Below are 17,500 nucleotides of genomic sequence, written 5' to 3'. Positions count from 1 at the left end.
TCGAGTTCTCTCTGCAGCAAGGGGTTCTTATTCAGAACTCTATAAAGTAACTCATAGCCTTCCTGTGCAGCAGGACTTTTCAACAACCTGCAGAGAAAAAACAAGAATATTTTTAGTGTAAACTCACTTTAAATCAGGACATGCATGCATGATCAGGTATGGGGACGTTACAACCTTTACAACGTTACAGCTGAAAAGATATGGTGTGTTTTAAAACCAATCATTGGTTAACTAAAATCACATGTACATGCTCCTAGTTTATAGTTTATGGTTTAAATTGTTGAAATGAGATTTATTTTGAGTCTTCCAATCAGAAGTAATTCTCACCAGACCCTTGATGCTACCAATAAAATAAAATACATAAAGAAGTCTTATAGAAATTTGACATTGCTGACTGCTACAGACCGTGACTTCTTTTGCATGAAACATGGTTCATCGATCACTGAATTACACTTTATTTTAATGTCTGTATGCAGGTAAGTATAATATTGCTGTAATGCATAGTGGTGCACAAATTTACTGTTAACCTGCTATTAATTCCATTTCTGCCAACTAAAATATAGCAGCAGACCGGTCTGGCTCATTCCAAACACTGGGTTTCTTAAAACTGACCAACAGTTTCGTCATTTTTACTGACAAGGTGGAAACACCACACTTTAAAATTTAGAGTTAGAGTTCTTTTATAATTCACTTTTAGCATACAAACAAATGAAACTGAAGCTTAGTTCATTTACATGCATTATTACACCGCAAGTATAAATGCTGATAAAAGGCAGATGAGATGCAGCAAAAAACTGTAATGGAAATGTAACAAAACTGACTTTTATTACATACTAATATTAATATTACTAATACTACATCATGACTTTAAGATTCCTAATTATTTTATGGTACCGCACAATCATTTTGAAAAGCTTATTGAATATGTTATAAAGTTTGTTCATGTTTTAAGCACAGAAACCTTCAGTATACCAGAGCCATTTAAATATTACATCCATCACTGTAGTCAATAACAGATTATTAATAAACGAGGACGTCCAACATGACAATGAGATATAACATAAGTTGTCGAGCCCGATATGTATATTATAAATGATGTATATTAGAAATGAATTGATAATAGCTGTTCACCTCAGTGTCTCCAGTGTACAGTGTGGATCCTGTAGTACATCAGTGAGCAGCTTCACTCCTGATGCTCCAGGGTCGTTCCCTCTGAGATCCAGCTCTATCAGGTGTGATGATTTCAGAGCTTCAGCCAGAGCAGCGTATCCTTCCTCTGTTATATTATTGTCAGTTACACTAGGGGGGGGAATAAAAAGTGAATTTTACTGTCCACTTTATCCCAAATATTGTACAAAATAAATACATACGGTTTTAGACATTAACGATGTGTGATGTTGTTTCAAAATTGTGAATTTTATCTATTTTTACTGTTTATATATTAACCCTAGATTGTCACTGAATGGAGCATGTATGAATTACTTGGTTGCAATTAACAAATCGTTATTATAATAATTCAGTGTTTGACTGAGTGCTACTTCAAAAACATGTAAATAAAATAAAAGTAGTATTTAAGGATAAAAGCATTTCATGACACTTTCACGTGTTTTAAGAAATTACAATGACATACTTGAGTTTTTGTAATACACAGAGTGAATTCTGTAGTAGATTAGAGATCTGCTTCATTCCCGAGTCTCCTGCTTTATTCTCGCTCAGATCCAGCTCCAAGAGATGTGAGGGGTTTTCTTCCAGAGCTGTAGCCAAAGCAGCACAGCCTTCAGCTTCTACACTGCAGTTACACAGTCTGCAGAGGGAAAGAAGGAAATACAATGAACAGATTTCATCTCATTTGGTAAATAATGTAATATTTCAATTAATTTCTTTAACAGTTATCTTATAATTACATCAATATGACATTTACTTTGGAATATAATGTTTACATTTTGCATACACACTTAAACACCTTTTAGTTAAATATAAATCTAATAATCAATTTTTTTAATCAAACCCTGCTGTTTAATCATATTGTGTTCTAGTTTAGTCAGTTTTTCCTGATCTCTTTACCAGACTTGAACGTGGAGAATATGGAAAATCAGAAATGTATTAACAGCATTAAAGTCTGCAGAACACGTCCTTATTTTTATTGTACGTAATTCTGCAGTCATTTAAACTGGTATATTAAAAATTTACAAATAAAATTACTAATAATTATTAATAAAAATGTATTAATAATTTACGCTTCACTGTGGCTATTCAATAAATTTAGAATTATTGAAGGATTAGACGTCATTTCAGATGTTACTTCACCTGATTATTGTGAGTCGAGACTGTGGAGTCTTCAGTCCAGCAGAAAGCTGAGTGACTCCTGAATCCTGCAGACTGTTGTTGCTCAGGTCCAGCTCTCTCAGCTGGGAATACTCAGAGCTGAGAACTTCCGCAAGAGCTGAACAGCTTCCAGCAGTTATGAGACATGTTTTGAGCCTAAAGATGAAATTAGAGGAAGGAAGGCCAACAATAAATTTACAAATTCAGCACAGTAAACGCTATATACCTAAATATACTCTATACCAAAAGTCACCCATATTTTACTTTTTTTTAATCTGACCTGAATAAATATTCACAACAGAACTGAAGTTACCTCAGAATCTCCAGTTTACACTGAGGACTGTTCAGTCCAGCAGAAAGCCGAGTGACTCCTGAATCCTGCAGACTGTTGTTGCTCAGGTCCAGCTCTCTCAGCTGGGAATACTTTAGAACTTCAGCTAGAGCTGAACAGCTTTCCTCCAATAAACCACACATGCTAAGCCTAAATATAAAATTAGGAAGGAAGACATGATTTTAGTATTTAAGAACTTTAATCACAAGCATTTACTGACTTATTGATTTAAATCTTCATCACTCCATGAGAACTGAACTTACGTCAGAATCTCCAGTTTACACTGAGGACTCTTCAGTCCAGCAGAAAGCCGAGTGACTCCTGAATCCTGCAGACTGTTGTTGCTCAGGTCCAGCTCTCTCACACTACAGGACTTTAAGTTGAGAACGCTGGCTAAAGCTGAACAGCTCTCCTCAGTCAGATTACATTTATTCAGCCTACATATGAGATATTGTGTTAGCAGAGCTACACACTCTATCTTCATTCTGCACGTCATTTTATTATCATGTGCACCAAAGTACGTATTCTGGGTTCATCTGGGGCATTAGTGGTCATTAGGGGTCATTTAACAAAATTGTATTAATTTATTCGTCTTTTAATGTGTCTTGTCTGTTATGTCTTAGGAGTTAAATCTTGTTTTAAGATTTAATTGAAAATGTCAAACATGTTGATCATTTCTATTCTTCTGTTACTTTCTAGTTTCAGTAGCGTAGCACATTCCACTGATGTAACAGGACCCAGGTGTTTCTATAATGTTGTTTCATCAATTATAGAAAACAAAAAAGTAATTAAAAATACATTAAAAATCAATTTGTGCATACTTAACAGCAGGTCCCAGTAGAAAACATTTTATTAATAAAACTCTGCGGATAGCAATGCATGAAAGAAAATATTTACCTAATTTTCTGAAATTTACAATGTGAGTCTTCCAGTAGAGCCGAGAGCTTCTCCACTACCAAATCTCCTGTTTCCTTCATGCTCAGATCCAGCTCTTTCTGGAGTAAAGAATTTTTACCTAAAACTAAATCTAGCCAGGTACAGGCCTCTTGTGCAGCAGGACTTTTCAACAAACTGCAAAAAGTAACAAATAAATAAATAAATAAATAAATCGTACTTGGTGTTTCCAGAATAAGAGACCCATATTAACAAGAACAGTACGGCTTCTTCTGGTTCTCTCATGATAACTTCTCTTTAAAATTAAATGAAATTGTTATTGTATGAAATACACTGGAGAAAAAAATTAGAACGAGTCTAATAAACTGTAAATTGCAGTCAAATACTCTATCAAAGTTCTTTGCACAGTATTCATTTATGTTTCATAATTATATTATTGTCCTTGTTCATAGAAGAATCACCTCAGTGTCTTCAGTGTACAGTGTGGATCCTGTAGTACATCAGTGAGCAGCTTCACTCCTGATGCTCCAGGGTCGTTCCCTCTGAGATCCAGCTCTATCAGGTGTGATGATTTCAGAGCTTCAGCCAGAGCAGCGTATCCTTCCTCTGTTATTCTGCAGTCTGAAAGTCTAAGAGGACAAATATCTGTTATTATTTCATCTTCAAAGCTTTGAATATAACATTTTCTATCTGTTAAGATTTAGTTTAAGATGAATTTCTGAATTCCCCTACCAAGAAAATTTAATGTCTTTATATTGAGTCTTTAAAGTGATCCTCTATTTTTATTTGACTGAGAAAGACTGTAAAACAACCAAAGTGCTAATGATGTACTCCACTACGCCAAACATTTGTTTTTTAACTTAGTGTCACCTCGCACCTACTTTATTTGTTCAATTTCTTCATTTGAGGTAAAGTAGCTCCCTCTTTATCTTGAATCAAGAGAGGCTATAGGGGCATTAAAAAAGCTACTCCAAAACAGGGTACAAGCAAATACACTGACATTCTATTAACACTCTCTCTCTCTCTCTCTCTCTCTCTCTCTCTCTCTCTCATATGATAATTATTGAGTCTGCTCTGATACTGCTCTGTGTGCTCGTGTCGTTCTCTCTATTAAACACCAGTTATGGTGAGTAAGATAAGAAACCACAATATTCTGGAACGTTGATCTCAGTGTACAGTCAGAGTTCAATACTGTCAGTGTATTAGATGTTTGTGTAGTAATTAGACGTTACCTCACAGTCTCCAGTTTACAGTCTTTATTCTTCAGTTCTGCAGAGAGCAGCTTCACTCCTGAATCCTGAATCCTGTTCTTACTCAGATTCAGCTCCCTCAGGGTGGAGGATTCTGATCTGAGAGCTGTGAGCAGAGCTGAACATCCTTTCTCTGTCAGATTACACTCACTGAGCCTGAAAGCACAATTAATCACACTTAACTGTGGGTTCTTCTTTAGCAGTTCTGTAGCAGAGGGAGGTCTTTTCTCCTCAAACTACTCATCACTACTGAAAAAGACATGGACACTAGATGAATGATTGATAACCTAAAGACAAACCATTCAGCACAGATTTATATATCATTCAATTCCTTACTGAAGTTTTTCAGGTCTGCAGTGTGGATCCTTCAGTAAAGCAGAGAGTTGCTCTACTCCTGAGTCTCCTTCTATTTTCCCACTCAGATCCAGATCCGTCTGCAGTATCGGGTTTAGACCCAGAACTTCACTCAGATGATCATAAGCTTTCTGTGCATCAGGACTTTTCAGCAACCTGTAGAGAGAGAAAGAACAGAGAAATGCTAACACTAATTATATTTACACCAATGCAGTGGTACTTTTCAGTAATTGTTTGCTCCATGGTGGAAAACTAAACAGTAAAACTTTACTAATTACTCAGAATTAAGGCTGTATTTTACATGTACTGGGGGAAAGCGCTCACCTCAGTGTCAGTTTACATTCTGTATCATTCATCAAACTCCTAATCTCCTTCATTCCTGAGTCTCCAGGGTCGTTCCCTCTGAGGTCCAGGTTTATCAGGTGTGATGAGCGGTTTGACTTCAGAGCTTTAGCCAGAGCAGTGTATCCTTTCTCTGTTATATTACAGTCTGAAAGTCTGGAGAAGGAGAATAAAGTTCATCATTCTCGGGTGGGTTTTGGGAAATGTTCATAATGCTTTGTAAAGTTGTTCCTGAGAATGTTCTTTCATTTAATTTCCAGAAACCCTTCATAACTAATGAAGTACATAACCTTGTTTGTAAATGACATACACCTAACAAGATTTATTCACGTAGAATTGATCTGGAGCTTGCACGCAGTTCTACCTCAAAAATACAACGGTCAGTGATTTCAGTACAAATAAAAACTCACCGATCCATTTTCCTGAACAGATGTTATTCAGGCAGTTAATTAATGATCCAGGCACATTAATTAGTCCACTGGCCAAATTATTACTTTAACAATTAATCCACATTTCCATCACTCAAATAAAAAGATATATTTTTTATTTCTGTCCTAATGCTGTGTGATTGAATATAAACCCGTTGTCCATCTCAGTGACGGTCAGCAGTGGTGTGCCCAGGGTTCAGGCTTTCATTATTGTGTTCACTCTCTGATGCATGATAAATAAACACACACTATCTAGAATACCTTCATATTTTCCTCAAGTACAATATAGTGTTGTTGGTTTTGTTATAAAAGGTTTTTAATGTTGTTATCCTCTAAGAAATCTTGTTTGGAAGATTGCGAATTCGGCCTAAATATCTGATAATGAAGGCTTTTAAGAAACATTCTACAAACAGGCTCACGTGTATTGTCCTGTGTTATTCTGTTCATTACTGAATACGATTCAGTGTTACTGGGAAACACACCCCTGAATGAGTTCCTGACTAATCTATTCCTACATGCTACAGATATACTTATAGTGAAGTAAAAACGTCAGTGCTCTAGTAATGTATACTATTAAATGACTCACACAAGCTTCTGGAGTTTGCAGGATGAACTCTTTAGTAGAGTAGAGATCTTCTCCACTCCTGGATTTCCCAGTGTGTTCTCACTCAGGTCCAGCTCTGTCAGGTGTGAAGGGTTTGCAGTAAGAGCTGATATCAGATCAGTACAGCCTCTCTCTGTAATACCGCTCTTACTCAGCCTGCACACAGAGAACACCGCTGAGATAAACGTCTCTAAACAACCCACAGGATCAACCGTCCAAAATAATACCAATGTAGAAGAAATAATCGAGTTATAATGGAGTGGTGAGAACGTGTAGAGTGGACTGTTCACCCACACTCTCAGAACCACAGCAGATTCTGCAGCAGTACTGATTGGGCTAAACAGTGTATACACTACACTAATATCTTTAAAGATTTAATGTGAACACAAACAATAGTACCAGGTGAGGAAGTCAGACCACATACCTGAGTTTCTCAGTTCTACACTGCCGATCCTTCAGTAGAACAGAGAGCTGCTGCACCTCTGAGTCTCCGGATATTTTCCCACTCAGATCCAGTTCTCTCTGCAGTAAGGGGTTTGTACCCAGAACTTCAGTCAGAAAATCACAGGCCTTTTCTGCTTCAGGACCCAAGATTCTGGAGAGAAAAACACACATTTCATTACGATACTGATATCAGCGCTTTGAGTATGGACTTTTCCCCCATACAATCCTGCTGTTAAATCTTGTGAACCAGAACAGACATAATGGCAGCTGGTTTATTTGTTCTCTGTTGAGATTTAAGATCTGTCTTATGTATGTAAATTTCACACACTTTCATAGCAAAAAATTTCAGGTGGTCTGGAAAAAATGTCAGCAGCTGAATTTTATTCATTTATATCAAAGTACAAAATATTTCCATTATTGTAAAAAATTACATTGTACAAATAAAAAACTCACCTCACAATCAGTTTAGAGTTTGAATTCCCTAGAAAATAACTAAAAATATTCCATCTTGACACACTGTAGTTCCCTCTGAGGTCCAGCTCTTTCAGATGTGATGAGGAGTTACATTCCAGAGCCTTAGCCAGGTCTCCACATTGTGTTTGGGTGAGACTACATTTACTCAGTCTGAAAGAAAATGATAATAAATCACATTTCATGGTGAGACAGTGACATGACAGTGACAGTAACATCTCTGAGGGGTTTGAAATTAATAGTCATTTCAGTAGCCAACATTTATAAACATTATTTAAGGGAAGCACAGGTACTGTCACGTTTCACATGAGATTAAATATAATTAGATTAATTAACATCAAATAAATAATGAAGCATATTATGCTACAGAGGTTACCTTTTTATAACTAAAGAATTTAGACTTTTTTAATAGCTTCTTTGACTTATTCGTAGAGTATAAGTAGGCCAGATTCAGTTCAAAAGGGTTGTTTTTTTATACCTACTAGAATAGAAATATCCATCGTTCTATTTTTCTAAATTTCTACATATTTCAGAAGTAAAAAATAATTTACTTCAGTATCTCCAGAGTGCAGTTTGGGTTCTGCAGTAGATCCGAGAACTCCTTCACTCCTGTGTTTCCAATTGTGTTCTCACTCAGGTCCAGCTCCTTGAGGAGTGAGGGGTTTGTTCTCAGAGCTGATACAACAGCAGCACAATCTTCCTCAGTGAGACTGCACTTACACAACCTGCAGAGAGAGAGAGAGAGAGAGAGAGAGAGAGAGAGAGAGAGAGAGAGAGAGAGAGAGAGAGAGAGAGAGAGAGAGAGAGAGAGAGAGAGAGAGAGAGAGAGAGAGAGAGAGAGAGGGAGAGAGGGAGAGAGAATTGAATTTCAAAGGCCTTTTATTTACAAGCTTTTAAAAGCTACATTGACCTATTTCAGTCCCTCAGAGTCATTGCAAATGACCTTAAAAGAAAAAAAAAGTAAAATAAGTTTATATACATATAAATATATATATATAAAAGATAAATAAATAGATAATTAAAATACTTCTCCTTCCAGTTGCCTTCAAAACCCCCAAACGAGTGAAGAATATAAAATAAGCAACCAAGTATCAACCAGTATGTATACAGTCTTATAAAAGTTGATGAAATCTCACTTTTTCTTCTAAAACCACACATAATGCCCCTTCCAGACACCAGATATTCTCAAACGCTACAAGGTCTTTCATCTCTCGGTGAAACTTAAAATCGATTAGTATCCTAGATTTTAAGAGAATCGCAAAAACCACTAAAACGCTGTCCCCTGAATTCGACTCAATTCTGTTTCTCCTGCTGACATATATGGCCATCTTTGCCTGCCCTATGATCAAATTTATCAACTGACACTTAAACCTTTTTTTTTTGAGAGTATTTAAAACCAAAGATAAAAGTTTCGATTGTAAAACTCTCATTAAAATGGCCAAGCAGTCTCTGTAAAACAGTAAAAAGAGGCTTCAATCTCACACAGTGCATAAACATGTGAAACACAGATTCTCTCACAGCACAGAAAGGACATTCATAACTCACATCAGGGTTTAAAACACAGATAAAAGAATTAACAGCCACTGCACCGTGTAAAATCCTCCACTGTAAATTCCCACACTTTTTTGTTAATGGTGACTTGTACAAAGCCCTCCATTGTGGCTTTACATGTTCCTTTATCTGTAGAACAGAACGCCAAGGTGTGTCGACTCTTTTGTCCAGAAACTTTTTATTTAGAGACAGTACACACATTTTCTACAGTTCTTTCCCAGATGGTACCTTGGGACCCACAAAACTTAGTTTTTCAGATTTAAAAAACACACCTGAGCACTCATGTACATTCGCCGAGACACTAAAATCGGGTAAGGGATCTTGGTCATTGGGACTGTTTAGCCCTCCGGAATATTCCTCCAGCATTTTCAAGACCTCTTCAGTCAACAGGGACCTCCATTCCACAAGGAACTGCGTGACTACACGGACTGACCTCATCTTTATGTGCCCAGCAACTGCCACCGCGTTCCCAAAACCCGGTCCTGCTACGGTCAGTAGGTCACCCAGAGTGACGACTCCAGCCCTGCGGAACCCCTCCGTGAGCGCAGGAAACGGCTTCCTCTGAGAGACATCAAAAATGGAACCCTTTATAATCGGCTCCTGCAGCAGCCAGTAGAGAGAACTTGAGCATTGTACTCTCTGCACTGTTAAAAGTCCCCAAACTTTAAAAACATTACGGTAAAAAACAGGAAGTTTCCTGACGTCCATCTTTTTCGGGTCCATCCAGAAAAGAGGTTTATTTAAATCCAGCCCTTCAAGTGTCCGTAAAATGGCACATGCTACACCCTTCCAGTTTGCATTTACAGGTCCTTGTAGCAGCCTTTGCACAAAACGTAACTGAAAGGCTGCAGTCTTGCTCTGCAGGTGCACCAGTCCATGTCCCCCTTCATCCTTGGGGAGAAACAGAACACTCTGTGGAACCCAGTGTAGATTATCCCAGAAAAAATTAACTAAAATTGACTGTTGGAGGATCGATGCACGCAAGCCTATGCCAGAGGGATGATGCTACCAGGTTGTTAATTATAAGTACCTGCCCCCTAAAGGACACTTTTTTAACTAAAAAATTCCACTTCTCCAACCGACCCTTTACCTTCTCGACAGTCCCTTCAAAGTTTTTCCTCATAAACCCTTCATCTCCTAAAAACACCCCCAAATACTTAAAACCACCTCTACACCATAGTAAGCGGTCTGGGAGGTTTGGGACGCCGCCTAACCATCCCCCGATTAAAAACGCCACGCTTTTCTCCCAGTTTACCTTGGCAGAAGAAACAATTCTAAAATCGTCAGTGATCTTCAACATCGTATCAACATCCCTCTGGCTGCCAACAAGTATCGCCACATCGTCAGCGTATGCTGATAGTTTAAAAACACCCTCACACTTGGGAATTGTTATACCTTGTAGTTCAGTTCTCAGTTTAGTTAAAAGAGGTTCAATCGCAAGGGAATACAACATGCCAGATAGCGGGCATCCTTGTCTTATTCCCCTATGAACTCTAAAAGGAGCACACAAGTCACCATTAACCTTCAGTATGCTTTCACTGTCACGGTACAGAACTCTTATTTTTTCGATAAAATCCGAATTAAAACCAAAAGCAGACAAAACGTTCCATAAGTAGGTATGCTCAACCCTGTCGAAAGCCTTTTCCTGGTCAATTAAAATCAAACCACATTCCAAATTAAAAATCCTTCCGGCCTCTACAACATCCCTAATGAACGAAATGTTATCGTGGATAAATCGACCCGGCACACAGTAGGTCTGGTCCGGATGGATCACCTCTTCCATGACTTTACTAAGTCGGTTTGCCAATACCTTGGAGAGCAGTCGGTATTCCACACAGAGAACTGAAACAGGTCTCCATGATCTTATGTCATGTAGATCTCCTTTCTTGGGCAACAGAGTCAATACTGCTCTGCGACGACTGAGTGGCAGCCGCCCCGTGACTAAACTGTCACCCAGTACCTCCAGTAGGTCTGCACCCATTTCAGGCCAAAAGGACTTATAAAATTCAGCCGGTAGACCATCGATCCCTGGTGCCTTGCCACTCTCCATACCCTGGAGGGCTCGTAGCAGTTCCTCTAGGGTCAACTCCCCTCCGAGGTCTGCATGTGCTTCCTCTGACACCTGAGGGAGATCTTCCAAGAAGACGTTATCATGGGCCTGCTCAACGGAGATTTCACTCATGTACAGTTCCTTGTAGAACCCGACTGCTCTCTTTCGAATTTCTCTATGGTCCACTAAAAGTGTCCCATCATCAGAAAACAGGCCATGTATCATCTTATTTTGACCATTCTTTTTTTCCAAATTAAAAAAGAATTTTGACGGTGCATCCATACACTCTACAGTCTGAAATCGCGACCTGACCAGAGCTCCTTGTGCGGTAACGTCTAGCAATTTGGTCAATAAAATCTTCTTTATCCTTAAATTTTCTATGCATACTTGCCGTCCTGTGTTTTTCATTGGCTCCATTAGCGCCATTATTTCATCTTCCAAGGATTTCATGCGTAGAGTTGTGTCTCTCGTGACACTGGAGGTATACTGTTGACACAGCTGTTTAATTTGCGTTTTGGCAAAATCCCACCACTGTTGCACCGATTTAAAAGAATGCTTTGTTGTTCTAAAATCACTCCAAAAATACTTAAACACATCCTTAAAATGAACGTCTTGCAATAAACTGGTGTTAAAATGCCAATACGCACTCTTATGCTTGAGTTTACTTAAATGCACAGTAGACAGAACCATACAATGGTCCATAAATCCTACCGGTATAATTGCACAACTTCTAAAAGCACTAACTGGTGTTTAAAACCATAAAATTTATCCAATCTGGCCATAGAGAGCATATTATTATAGGAGTGCACCCAGGTATATTGTTTCTGCATGTGGTGGAAATTTCTCCAAATGTCCACAAGGTCACAGGAATTCATTAATTCGACTAGCCTTCTACGTGATGGCATATGGGGCTCTACATGATTCCTGTCCATATCCAGCTCTGTACAGTTAAAATCCCCCCTAGAATCAAAAAATCATCAGAGTCACAATTTTTTAGGACATTATCTAGGTTTCGTAAAAATATCATTCTGTCAATGGCCGTGGTCGGGGCATAAACACAAACAAAAACGACCCACCTATTCTCATATTGAGCTCTAACCTTTAACAGTCGACCCTTTATGATTTCATCAACTTGATAAGAACAGGGGATAAAATTATTGGAAAATAAAATAGCTACTCCCCCACTGGTAGATGTCTTATGACTTAAAACGGATAACCCTTTAAACTCCCTGGCCCAGTCCGAAGCATTATTAGCGTCTGTGTGGGTTTCCTGAGCAAAGATTACATCAATTTTCTTTTGCTTCACCGTTTCAAACAACAAAAATCTTTTATTTCTTTCCCTTGCTCCATTTAAATTCAACGAAGCACCTCGAAACTCACTCATAAAAATGATGAAAACTAATTTACATACATGATGTCTAGGATTGACTGTCACTATCGTTATTGTCCAGCATAACATTGACTTTTGTAAGGATTTTTTTTAGACGGTATCCCTCCTGATCAGTGAAACCCCCTTCTGACATAAACCCACGTGTTTTTCTAATGAACTGTTCCACATCTGGGAAAAACTCATCTATCCTCACATTCCTAGCATGCTTAGTCTTTCTCAGAAAAACCTTGATGTCGTCCACGCTATATTCATGGCTCGAAAAGCCACTTAGATTTACACTACATGTAATACTGCAGTCGGAGGCTTCACTCTCACTCTCTACCTCCCCAAAATTCAGCTCCTCTACGCCATCTTTCCTCTTAGCCTGTGCATGAGGGCGATTTCTCCGTCTCTTTCTCTGGGGCACCTTGAACACATCTTCTTCCGTCTCCATATGAGAGCTATCATCCGCAACTTCATCACCAAGGGACGGATCCACACTATCTAGTGACGCCGTACTATCCTGTGTACCCTTATCACCTAAATCCGGCTCAGTCTCAGCCTTCTCTTCTTCACCTGGTTGAACATTGATACCCTGGTGAGAGGGGCCAGCTTCAGGTGCCTCCACCTGAGAGGGTACTGCTGTTCCCTCTCCCGTTGTGTGAGTCCCATCCACCCCAACACCCTCTCCAGCAGTAACCTCGTTACCAGCGGCTACGTTAGCATTATCACTATTTTCGGGATTTACCCGTTTTTCTGGACAGGCCCTCACCAGATGACCAGATAAACCACACCCAAAACACTTCATTGTAGTAGTAGTGGCATAAATTACATAATTAAAATCCTCCACCTTTACATTGAGTGTCAGATCCAGATCATTATTGTCCTTCAGGACCATGTACACAAATCGTCTAAAAGACACGATATGTTTTACATGAGGGGATTTGCTTGTAATTGCAATCCTCTTGATCTGGGAGACCAGTTTACCATAGCGGGATAGAGCTTGGGACAGAACCTCGTCCTTAATAAAAGGAGGAACATTCGACAGGATTATTTTTTTTGACGGGGTTGACAAAGGAAGCACTAAGTGGAACACATCATCAAGCACAACTCCACTGTCCACCATTTCATTTGCCAACTCCACCGTTTTCAGAAACAGCACAACAGCACTATTCATCCGGGCCGCAGACAGAATGTTGTCGTATCCTACACTCTCCCCCACAGCCAGACTAACCTCCTCAACGCTGGCGGTAGTGGCTACTTTAATAGCATGCCGCCGCGTGAGGGAATCATATTTCCCGTTACCTGGGACAGCCATGTTTCCCAAAACAACACGGAAACAGCCGCCCAGGCCAGCGAAAAGCACACACAAACACACACACACAAACACAAACACACACACACAAACACATACACACACACGCCTGCGCGCGCGTACAACAAACAGTAGTAATTTGAACTCTCTCAGAAACCAAAGACCTAAAGGAAATCGTATTTCTTAAGAAAAAATAGATAGAAAAAATGAACAAGCGAACTTGGAGCAGCGGCCTCGGCCACGCTCCGCCCACTCACTCACTTCCGCTCCGACTCCGCCCACTCACTCAGGGAGAGAGAGAGAGAGAGAGAGGGAGAGAGAGAGAGAGAGAGAGAGAGGGAGAGAGAGGGAGAGAGAGGGAGAGAGAGGGAGAGAGAGAGAGAGAGAGAGAGAGAGAGAGAGAGAGGGAGAGACTTAGCAGATTACTTTGTCTAATTTCATTGTGCTTTTCGTTCCTCTACTTAATTTACTTGAATATACTAAAAGAGTGTTAAGCTTCCTATCCAGCTCTTCTTCTGTATCTGTCTCTGCTTGTAGCTTTGATCAAGTTTAGATATCGTATGACTATAAACCTCGCTGTTGGCCTTGTGGCTTTAAGAATTCTTGCCGGTGGTAACTGCAGTTCTTGCTGTAGTCATATAATCAGTTATAATATATATTGTGTATATAATATATTGTATATTACTGTGTTACTGGAACTTCTTCAGCCTGTAGGATTTTATCATCTGCAGATTAACTGATAGTTTGTGACGTGTTTATAACAGTTCTAGAAGGTTTTCTGTTACTTTTTGTAGCTGCATCTGGTGTTTGCAGGTGATTAAATAGAATTTACTGTATTAATAATAATAATAATAATAATAATAATACATAAATTTGGTCATTTCAAACAGTAACACTATACATATACTGTCAGAATGTCTTCTTAAAGTCTCCTTAAAGACCTCTGCTCTTCTTTCGGACACTATTAGTTTTATTTTAAGTGATGACATTACCCCAGTTTCAGCAGTTTGAATTGTTGATTCTTCAGCACACCACAGAGCTCCTTCATTCCTGATCCTCCCAGTGTATTCCCACTCAGCTCCAGCTGTCTCAGGTGTGAGGGGTTTAAACTCAGCGCTGATGCCAGAGCTGCACAACCTTCATTTCTCATCCTGACGTTATTTACCCTGTTTACACAAAGACAACAAGTAAGAGAAGCATTTTCTCTATTTTATATCCATTTTGTCTATTATTTTAAATGTAAAATGAAAGGGAATAACTGATGAAAACTAACTTGAGTATCTCAGGCCTGCAGTGTGAATCCTGCAGTAGAGCAGAGAGCTGCTTCACCTCAGAGTCTCCGTTTATTTTCTCACTCACATCGAGTTCTCTCTGCAGCAAGGGGTTCTTATTCAGAACTCTATAAAGTAACTCATAGCCTTCCTGTGCAGCACGACTTTTCAACAACCTGCAGAGAAAAAACAAGAATATTTTTAGTGTAAACTCACTTTAAATCAGGACATGCATGCACGATCAGGTATGGGGACGTTACAACCTTTACAACGTTACAGCTGAAAAGATATGGTGTGTTTTAAAACCAATCATTGGTTAACTAAAATCACATGTACATGCTCCTATTTGATGAGTTTATAGTTTATGGTTCAAATTGTTGTTGAAATGAGATGTATTTTGAGTCTTCCAATCAGAAGTAATTCTCACCAGACCCTTGATGCTACCAATAAAATAAAATACATAAAGAAGTCTTATAGAAATTTCACATCGCTGACTGCTACAGACCGTGACTTCTTTTGCATGAAACATGGTTCATCGATCACTGAATTACACTTTATTTTAATGTCTGTATGCAGGTAAGTATAATATTGCTGTAATGCATAGTGGTGCACAAATTTACTGTTAACCTGCTATTAATTCCATTTCTGCCAACTAAAATATAGCAGCAGACCGGTCTGGCTCATTCCAAACACTGGGTTTCTTAAAACTGACCAACAGTTTCGTCATTTTTACTGACAAGGTGGAAACACCACACTTTAAAATTTAGAGTTAGAGTTCTTTTATAATTCACTTTTAGCATACAAACAAATGAAACTGAAGCTTAGTTCATTTACATGCATTATTACACCGCAAGTATAAATGCTGATAAAAGGCAGATGAGATGCAGCAAAAAACTGTAATGGAAATGTAACAAAACTGACTTTTATTACATACTAATATTAATATTACTAATACTACATCATGACTTTGAGATTCCTAATTATTTTATGGTACCGCACAATCATTTTGAAAAGCTTATTGAATATGTTATAAAGTTTGTTCATGTTTTAAGCACAGAAACCTTCAGTATACCAGAGCCATTTAAATATTACATCCATCACTGTAGTCAATAACAGATTATTAATAAACGAGGATGTCCAACATGACAATGAGATATAACATAAGTTGTCGAGCCCGATATGTATATTATAAATGATTATTAGAAATGAACTGATAATAGCTGTTCACCTCAGTGTCTTCAGTGTACAGTGTGGATCCTGTAGTACATCAGTGAGCAGCTTCACTCCTGATGCTCCAGGGTCGTTCCCTCTGAGATCCAGCTCTATCAGGTGTGATGATTTCAGAGCTTCAGCCAGAGCAGCGTATCCTTCCTCTGTTATACTGCAGTCTGAAAGTCTAAGAGGAACAAATATCTGTTATTATTTCATCTAAAAGCTTTGAATATAACATTTTCTATCAGTTAAGATTTAGTTTAAGATGAATTTCTGAATTCCCCTACCAAGAAAAATGAATGTCTTTATATTGAGTCTTTAAAGTGATCCTCTATTTTTATTTGACTGAGAAAGACTGTAAAACAACCAAAGTGCTAATGATGTACTCCACTACGCCAAACATTTGTTTTTTAACTTAGTGTCACCTCGCACCTACTTTATTTCTTCAATTTCTTCATTTGAGGTAAAGTAGCTCCCTCTTTATCTTGAACCAAGAGAGGCTATAGGGGCATTAAAAAAGCTACTCCAAAACACGGTACAAGCAAATACACTAACATTCTATTAACACTCTCTCTCTCTCTCTCTCTCATATGATAATTATTGAGTCTGCTCTGATACTGCTCTGTGTGCTCGTGTCGTTCTCTCTATTAAACACCAGTTATGGTGAGTAAGATAAGAAACACAATATTCTGGAACGTTGATCTCAGTGTACAGTCAGAGTTCAATACTGTCAGTGTATTAGATGTTTGTGTAGTAATTAGACGTTACCTCACAGTCTCCAGTTTACAGTCTTTATTCTTCAGCACTGCAGAGAGCAGCTTCACTCCTGAATCCTGAATCCTGTTCTTACTCAGATTCAGCTCCCTCAGGGTGGAGGATTCTGATCTGAGAGCTGTGAGCAGAGCTGAACATCCTTTCTCTGTCAGATTACACTCACTGAGCCTGAAAGCACAATTAATCACACTTAACTGTGGGTTTTTCTTTAGCAGTTCTGTAGCAGAGGGAGGTCTTTTCTCCTCAAACTACTCATCACTACTGAAAAAGACATGGACACTAGATGAATGATTGATAACCTAAAGACAAACCATTCAGCACAGATTTATATATCATTCAATTCCTTACTGAAGTTTTTCAGGTCTGCAGTGTGGATCCTTCAGTAAAGCAGAGAGTTGCTCTACTCCCGAGTCTCCTTCTATTTTCCCACTCAGATCCAGATCCGTCTGCAGTATCGGGTTTATACCCAGAACTTCTCTCAGATGATCATAAGCTTTCTGTGCATCAGGACTTTT

The 17,500-nt window shown here is 38.7% G+C and overlaps 2 protein-coding genes across 20 annotated transcripts in view; one reads left to right on the top strand and one right to left on the bottom strand.

Moving 5' to 3' along the window:
- Positions 1-17,500, top strand: part of LOC108264148 (uncharacterized) — a 332,110-nt gene that overhangs the window by 85,515 nt on the left and 229,095 nt on the right. The gene's annotated exons all lie outside the window — the stretch shown is intronic.
- Positions 1-17,500, bottom strand: part of LOC124627784 (uncharacterized) — a 199,979-nt gene that overhangs the window by 21,475 nt on the left and 161,004 nt on the right. For 3 of the 6 annotated variants that reach the window (XM_053678246.1, XM_053678243.1, XM_053678244.1), the window contains exons 101-119: positions 17,334-17,500; positions 16,980-17,153; positions 16,228-16,395; positions 15,002-15,175; positions 14,721-14,894; positions 7,995-8,168; positions 7,426-7,596; positions 6,953-7,123; positions 6,511-6,684; positions 5,479-5,652; positions 5,137-5,310; positions 4,783-4,956; positions 4,012-4,179; positions 3,554-3,727; positions 2,920-3,093; positions 2,639-2,806; positions 2,308-2,481; positions 1,631-1,804; positions 1,132-1,299 (exon numbers count right to left, since the gene is read on the bottom strand). The exon at positions 17,334-17,500 is cut by the window's right edge and continues 7 nt beyond it. In XM_053678246.1, the coding sequence (XP_053534221.1) occupies positions 1,132-1,299; positions 1,631-1,804; positions 2,308-2,481; positions 2,639-2,806; positions 2,920-3,093; positions 3,554-3,727; positions 4,012-4,179; positions 4,783-4,956; positions 5,137-5,310; positions 5,479-5,652; positions 6,511-6,684; positions 6,953-7,123; positions 7,426-7,596; positions 7,995-8,168; positions 14,721-14,894; positions 15,002-15,175; positions 16,228-16,395; positions 16,980-17,153; positions 17,334-17,500 (3,269 nt within the window). Of the gene's footprint in view, positions 88-1,131; positions 1,300-1,630; positions 1,805-2,307; positions 2,482-2,638; positions 2,807-2,919; positions 3,094-3,553; positions 3,728-4,011; positions 4,180-4,782; positions 4,957-5,136; positions 5,311-5,478; positions 5,653-6,510; positions 6,685-6,952; positions 7,124-7,425; positions 7,597-7,994; positions 8,169-14,720; positions 14,895-15,001; positions 15,176-16,227; positions 16,396-16,979; positions 17,154-17,333 lie in introns of all 6 variants that reach the window. The other 3 variants (XM_053678241.1, XM_053678242.1, XM_053678245.1) reach the window with 2 other exon arrangements.

The sequence above is a fragment of the Ictalurus punctatus genome, chromosome 4, assembly GCF_001660625.3.
Source record: "Ictalurus punctatus breed USDA103 chromosome 4, Coco_2.0, whole genome shotgun sequence".
Taxonomy (NCBI): domain Eukaryota; kingdom Metazoa; phylum Chordata; class Actinopteri; order Siluriformes; family Ictaluridae; genus Ictalurus; species Ictalurus punctatus.
This window is presented reverse-complemented; position numbering and strand designations above follow the sequence as displayed.